Source organism: Oncorhynchus gorbuscha, linkage group LG02 (genome assembly GCF_021184085.1).
Source record: "Oncorhynchus gorbuscha isolate QuinsamMale2020 ecotype Even-year linkage group LG02, OgorEven_v1.0, whole genome shotgun sequence".
Lineage (NCBI taxonomy): Eukaryota > Metazoa > Chordata > Actinopteri > Salmoniformes > Salmonidae > Oncorhynchus > Oncorhynchus gorbuscha.
The window spans coordinates 51008848-51016574 of NC_060174.1; the positions used below are offsets into that span (position 1 = coordinate 51008848).

Genomic DNA, 7727 nt, shown 5'->3' on the forward strand with positions numbered 1-7727 from the left:
TGCCCCTCTATGGTGCCACGTGTTTACCAAACTCGACCTCCGGAATGCCTACCACCTTGTCCGTATCAGAGAGGGGGACGAGTGGAAAACTGCGATCCACACACCACTTGGCCACTTTGAATATTTGGTCATGCCTTTTGGTCTTACTAACGCCCCTGCTGTTTTCCAGAACCTAGTCGATGATGGGCTGAGGCATTTGACTGGACGCCTAGTTTATGTCTATTTGGATGACATTCAACATTTTTTCTAAGGACCCTGAGGCTCACCAGCAACACATTATCCAACAGCTTTGGGAGAATAAGCTTTTTGTTATATTATTGCACGTTACGTATGTATCCCGCCAAAGTCATGGCAGTCACAGAGTTGGCTGCACCCTATAACCTGAAGCAGCTACAGTGTTTCCTGGGGTTTGCCAATTTTTTACAGATGTTTCATCCGCAACTACAGCCATCTGGCAGCACCTCTCACCACTCTCACCTCCACTTTGTTCCACTGGACCCCTGAGACTGAGGCAGTATTCCTGGAACTCAAGCGCCGCTCCACTTCCGGTCCTCACTCAGCCAGACTCAGAACTCAAGTTCTCCGTGGAGGTGGACGCCTCCGACACCAGGGTAGGTGCTGTTCTGTCTCAACGTTCCCCCTCTGATCAGAAACTCCACCCATGTGCATTCTTTTCTCGTAAGCTCTCACCTGCAGAGAAAAATGTTGACATCGGAAACCGGAAACTCCTGGCAGTTATGCTGGCTCTTGAGGAATAGTTTAACTGGCTGGGAGGTTTTGCAGAAATGTGGATCAAATTTAGCTCAAACACAGGCCAGATCAAAACTGTGCCTACTATGTAAGATGTTTGTTATTTAGTGAAAACAATGTATAAAATTAACTTCTTGACTTTCTGGGCTGTGAATTGATAATGTCATAGGCCAACAAATAACACATCCTTATCTGTGGAGTTTTCGCTTTCACAACATATCAACGTTGTTCAAGATTCATATAGTTCTCACTTCTCCACACTAACGGACCATGAGTCGCAGCCATCTTGAAATGGGCTCGTGGGAGTTACCTGCCCTTTTATGGCCGCATGCCCAGCTCATTTAATCCCTACCATTGTGTCACTTTTGCTTTAGCAAAAGTACATAATCTAGGGGCACAGGAAAACACAATGTAAGTAACCTCATTTATGTCCCTCTTACTGCCCTGAATGCCTCTACTGATCCTACAGCTATTGTATGCAGTAATCATGTGCCTATAAAACAGAGTTATACTGTTAGCACTGAGACAGTGTGTCCTAGTAGGAAGTCCACCGTGTGCAGCTCACCCTGAACACACATAAATAACCGGAGCATGTCTACCTCTGTTTTTATTGCTTTACTGGGAGGCTTAGCAATCAGGCATCACAGAAAAGTGCTAAAACAATAGCCCACGTTAACATATGTAGCTTAAGAAACAAGCTTCATGAAATCAATAATTTGCTAGTAACGGATGACATTCCTATTCTGACAATCTCTGAAACTCACTTAGATTATACCTTTGATGATACAATGGTAACAATACATGGTTACAAGATCTACAGAAAATACAGAAATGCCAAATGTGGAGGTGTGGCCGTTTTATATTCAGAACCACATTCCCGTAAAGCTTAGAGAGGATCTCATGTTAATACTGCTGAAGTAATAGGGCTGCTGCTATAGACCACCAGGGGCTAAATGTCAGTAAATGGATAACGTGTGAAATGCTTGAGGATGTATGCGATAACAATATTTTTTGGGTGATTTAAATATTGACTGGCTTTCATCATGCTGCCACTCAAGAGGAAGCTTCAAACTGTAACTTGTGCCTGCAACCTGGTTCAGGTTATCAATCAATCTACCGGGATAGTCCAAGAGGTAAAGAGTGGCAGACAGGCTCGATGTCATGGCAGGCAGAAAGGTCAGGCTGGCGGGTACGGAGTCCAGAAAAACAGGCAAGGGTCAAAACCAGGAAGACTACAAAAAGAGAATAGTAAACAGGAGCACAGTAAAAACCACGCTGGTTGACTTGAAAACATACAAGACGAACTGTCACAGGGATAAATACACTGGGGAAAATAAGCGACACCTGGAGTGGGTGGAGACAATCACAAGAACAGGTGAAACAGATCAGAGTGTGACGCCTGTCTGGTGGATGGGTTATCTTGGCAAAAGAGAAATGCTCTCTAACAGGGATATAAACTAATTTGTGCACAACATCTGGGAGAAATATGTTTTTTTTTGTGCACATAGAACACTTCTGGGATCTTTTATATCAGCTCATGAAACATCAGACCAACACTTTTTAGCCCTGCATATCTCCTTTAAAGACATTCATGTCAGAGATGATTTGCAGTTTCTCAAACAATCTAACTAATTCAAACCAACATACGTGTACATTAAACCAGGTGAAATGATCCAATGGGTTTATCACACCCATTACCCTTCTAAACCACATGCACAGGGTAACCTTGCTGAACCTCTTTAGACATGTGTTAGGCCACAAACCTTGAAGACAGAAACACCAAAACTGCTTTAGAAGCCACATCACTCCCTAGACATATTTGTCAGGTCCATATTGCCCACACCCACAGGGGACTTCATTTTCATTTTGAAGACATTTTAAAACAACATGTTTTTTCTTATGTTACTAAAGTCCTTTATTTTTGACACACAAATTCAAATATGTTTTTTCATATACAGTGTGCACCTCTCCACGAGAGATTACTTCAACCATTGACCGTTGACATTTATTGATCTCTTTCTGGCCTGGAAAGAACCATGGTAGACTTAATGGTACATCTAGGCTTTTCCTATATGTACAACAGTACAATGACACAGTGTCCTGTAGGTTGTCGTGGTGACCCATCTAGTTGGTGTTGTCCTTGGTATGCTCCATGATGGCCATCAGAGCCAGCCAAGTCTCCTTGGCAGTAGGAAGGATCTGATTAGCTGGTAAGATGAAACCATAGCGACCGGTGTCTCTCAGCTCAAAGGTGTAGGAGTACTTGACGCCCTGGTTGTAGGTCCAATCAATGGTACCACCACTAGCCTGATCTGGAATTGACGAGAAAAAAGGGAATTGACAATAGTTTCTGTCTTAATGTCACAGAGTATATACAGTGCCTTGTCTTAATGTCACAGAGTATAAGATTTGATTACACACAGGTGGATTGTATTTATCATCATTAGTCATTTAGGTCAACATTGGATCATTCAGAGATCCTCACTGAACTTCTGGAGAGAGTTTTCTGCACTGAAAGTAAAGGGGCTGAATAATTTTGCACGCCCAATTTTTCCGTTTTTGATTTGTTAAAAAAGTTTGAAATATCCAATAAATGTCGTTCCACTTCATGATTATGTCCCACTTGTTGTTGATTCTTCACAAAAAAATACAGTTTTATATCTTTTGTTTGAAGCCTGAAATGTGGCAAAAGGTCGCAAAGTTCAAGGGGGCCGAATACATTCGCAGGGCACTGTAACAGCATTGTTTATATTATTCAGATGGAGTGTGCTCATGTTGATAGACTGTGGTGGACTAGTGTGGACTGGAATGGCATGCGATGGGATCCATTTAAAGCAATGAATAGGTTAAGCCGGTGTTTGACACTTACAGATGGTGTTGATTATGCTGCCGTATCTGTAGGAGGTTCCGTACAGGGAAGCCAGATCAGTGATAGCCTTCCTGGCCAGGTTGTGCTGTGGGCAGATAATAAAAGTAACCTAATGTTAAAGTACCCTGTTGGAGCCTCCCTTCCCCTGGTGAGGCCACATGTAGTGGAGAATGCAGGCAGGGTGCCGCCTATAGGCACGGATGCCACAAGTTGTTACCACACATGTTATGTTACCAAAGACAACTAGTTGATGGATGCTGAACTCACCAGTTCGCTCTCGTCCTTGCAGGGGGTCCTGGTGTAACCATAGGGGTAGAGGAGCATCTGGGAATAGGAATGGATGGACACGAAAGCCTGCAGGTTGCCATGAGACTTGACAAAGTCCACGATGGACTTGACCTCAGACTCAGAGTGAGCCTTGGGTCCACGGTAAGTCTCAGAGCAGGGGCTGGCACTGGCACCGGGACCTTCCAAAAATAACAGAGGAGATAGACAAAAGGATAAAAGAGATTAGTGCCAGACTAAAAAATAACAATGCACATTTTCCACAGTAAAATACTGTCTCACCAGGTGCAAGGAGATACCTCTTTTTGACAAAAAATGTAGATTTGGTCTCTTATTGAGTTTGTGACATCTGAATCTTTTGTATTTGAGTGAACATTTAAGTGAATTGGAAAATATACCTCCAAAACCAGCATCCCAGTTTCTGTTGGGGTCAGTTCCAATGCAGGAAGAGCCAGGGTTGGGCTTCCTGGTCTTACGCCACATACGGTTCTGTGGAACATGAAAAGTTGATGAAGTCAGAGAGAAGTCAAATGACAAAACAGGATACAACACTGAGATTTGTGAAAGTTAGATTTGATAGTTGATATTCGGTACAGATGTAGGATCTTAATTTAATCACCCTGTAGCAGGAGAACTTTTAAAAATGTGCAGTGTATTTGAGGTTTGAAAAGACTTCTGAAGTTGAATTTCCACATTGTCATTTCAGATTTGATTTGCGATTGCAAAAAATGCATCAACCCTTACAAAATTGTCCATGAATTATAATCCACATTATAATTCAAATGTCCTGTTGCTGCAGGATTATTTTCATGCTGTAGCAAACTGGCTCAAATTAAGATCTCACATATGTACAAGAGATTCAGATCACGCACACGTGTAAGTAACATGGAGTTAATCATCAAAGAGGTGGAGCGATGTAACGTGATGTAAACGCCAATGTAACATTTAGTAATCATAGCGATCAAGTACGGAACATGAACCTAAAATGTACCGTAAATGACACATTTTCTGTTGTGAGCGACTCACGCTAGTGTGGGTGTAGAAGTAGCCGTCAGGGTTGGTCACAATCTCCAGGAAGATGTCCATCTTGTCCAGGATGGCGGTGAGGGCGGCGTCACGTCCGTAGTCGGTCACAATCTGGACATGGAAACAGAAAGATGATATCATAAATCTTACATGATGACTGCTCATACATAGTGAGTAATAGTGGGAGTGATACAGTGGCTTGGTGAACAGATGCGCAGATGAAGAGAGGGGAAAGGTTTAAAGACTGTCAGGGAGTTCGCGCTGATGCACCTTCTTGGCGAACCAGGTGCCGCTAGCCTGTGTCACCCATTCCCTGGAGTGGATTCCAGTGTCAAGCCAGATACCAGGTTTGTTGGTTCCACCAGTGCTAAACTAGAAAATAGAGAAGAGGGGGGGGTGTAATGAACATCTACCGTAATCCTCAAATATTGTAAACTTGAGACATTTAACATATAACCAAGCACTTAATTAACATGTACAAAAAAATGGTGTCTCATCCAGGATCAGGCAAAAACTAGGCTTGTATGTCTCTATTAGATGTATATTTCACGTGTAAAGAGTACTCGTTAGATATATGACCAGGCCCACTGTGGTCAGGAACTTACCTTGAGCACATTCAGGGGGCGTCCCTGGTAGCTCTGGCCAATCACAATCTTGCTAACCAGGTTGGGATTCTCAGCCACCATCATGTCCTGGAAAGCGTAGATCTGGAGAGAGAGAAAGAGAGATGTTACAGTCAACTCAAACAATATTCTAGGTGTCGTGTCAGACCATGTCACTGTCATGTCACTCTTATGTGGAGCTTATGATAACAGTCTTAATAGTGTCTGCCTGAATGTGTGCTGCTCTGAGTGGTCATGTGAAATGGGCTGTCCCATTTCTCCTTGCCACTTGCGTTTCGGGATACAGAACATACCTCGGCTATGGTGTGGTAGTTGGAGTAGTCGTAGTCGTCACTGGTTCTGGGGGCAGTGGCGCGGGCAGAACTCAGCATCTGCTCCCTCTCCTCATCCAGCATAACCTGTGGGCAAAAGGGAGGTCAAAAGTCACGACAAGGCTTATTCAACCATCATATTTATTTACTGTAAGTCACAACATGGATTTACACATTTCAAGATCAGCCAAGACGAAGTAAGACGGAAGTAATCACCCTGACCTCAGTCACTTTCTCCCTGACACAGAAAGCAGTCCTACCTGCAGGTCCTTGATCATGATGAAGTACTCAATGTCCTCGGTCTCCAGGAAGGCCTTGACGGTCTGCAGGCTGGTGAAGGGAACTCTGATGTCCACAGAAGTGGGGAGGTCAGTGGTCTCCATCCACACATCCAACTGGGACATAGGAGAGGAATGGCACGTCAGGTCAACAAACCAACACAAATGGGCCGGTCTCCCAGACACAGATTAAGCCTAGTCCTGGACTAAAATGTTTGCCGATATAAGTGTTTTGAGCAGCTATTAGTGAAAGGGAAATGGCCTGGTCAAGGCTCTACAGTGGTGATTATCATGTCACATACCTGGAGATATTCCATCTCAGACAGATCCTTCAGAAGAGTGAGCTGGACCTCATCCCTCGCGGTGATACGAAGGACCTGGTCCCTACAAAGACAGGAGAACCATTCAGCTTTCAACAACTATGCTTGGAGTTGAGAAAGGGAGAGAAAAAAGTTACCCAACAAAGACTGTGGCTAAATGCCTGCTTACAGCATCACTTAAAGTTTGTGTCACCATTAACCATAAGCTTTGCTTCCTCTTTACAGTTATCATTGAAGATATTATCGTTTCCGTTCCCCCCCCATGAGTAGTCATTTCTAATGATTCAGTTGAAGTGAGGATTGAGAAGTAATAAACCCTGACTGTCGTTCAGTCTAAAGAGGCAACTCATGTCTCCAGAATCACAGGGGCAAGCATGACATATGGCATTATTACCCTTCCTATGGTTCCTCAATCTTTACATAGCAACTACTGGTGATATATCAAACATAACATCACATAGAATTGGACAGTTTTACAAAATGTTGTACCATTGGTGTGTCCACTCACCCCTCAAAAGTCTCCTTGCCGAAAACGGCCACAAACAGCGCAGTCAAAACGAGCAGCCCCTTCATCGTTGCCTATGGAGTAGAGCCACGGGCAGTAGCCTCCACCTTTTATGTTACGCGCCAGATCACATGACCAAACCACGACCTTGCTTAAGGGTACTTACGTGTTATGCCTGCTGCTTTGCTTCCCACGCTACCTCTGAGATATTTGGAAGTACTAGACGGCTGGTTTCTGCACCTTTTGCATCAGTTCTGCCAGCAGTTTTATGCATTTATACATGTCTTTATGAATAAATCTGAAACAAACATATACTTTAGTTTCAGGGCCGGTTCCAGACATAAGCAACATAAGCGATCACTTAGGGCCCCTGACCCCCCCCCCCAAAATGTATATATACAGTGAGCAAAAGTATTGGGAGAGTGACAGCTGTTTTATTTATTTTGGCTCTGTACTCCAGATACAATGACAATGTGGTTTAAAGTGTCAGCTTTAATTTTAAGGTATTTCCATCCATATCATGTGAACAGAAATTTAGAAATTGCAGTACTTTTTATACATAGTCTCCACATTTTAGGGGAGCAAAAGTTTTGGGACAAATTTCCTTCTACTTAATTTTTTTTACTAGGCAAGTCAGTTAAAAACAAATTCTTATTTACATTGACGGCCTACCCCAGCGACACTGGGCCAATTGTGTGCCACCCTATAGGACTCCCAATCACAGCCAGTTGTAATGGAGCCTGGATTGAACCAGGGACTG

The 7727-nt window shown here is 43.4% G+C and overlaps 1 protein-coding gene across 1 annotated transcript; it reads right to left on the reverse strand.

Annotated features, from left to right (window-relative positions):
* Positions 1-2640: 2640 nt before the first annotated feature.
* LOC123993108 (carboxypeptidase A1-like) lies at positions 2641-7123 on the reverse strand. The gene is made up of 11 exons (XM_046294902.1): positions 6971-7123; positions 6445-6526; positions 6125-6259; positions 5847-5951; positions 5536-5637; positions 5201-5302; positions 4931-5041; positions 4303-4393; positions 3887-4086; positions 3620-3704; positions 2641-3062 (listed from the first exon to the last, which is right to left on the reverse strand). Exons 1-11 carry the CDS (start codon positions 7033-7035, stop codon positions 2875-2877), a joined length of 1266 nt encoding a protein of 421 aa, XP_046150858.1. The 5' UTR covers positions 7036-7123; the 3' UTR covers positions 2641-2874.
* Between the last annotated feature and the right edge of the window lie 604 nt (positions 7124-7727).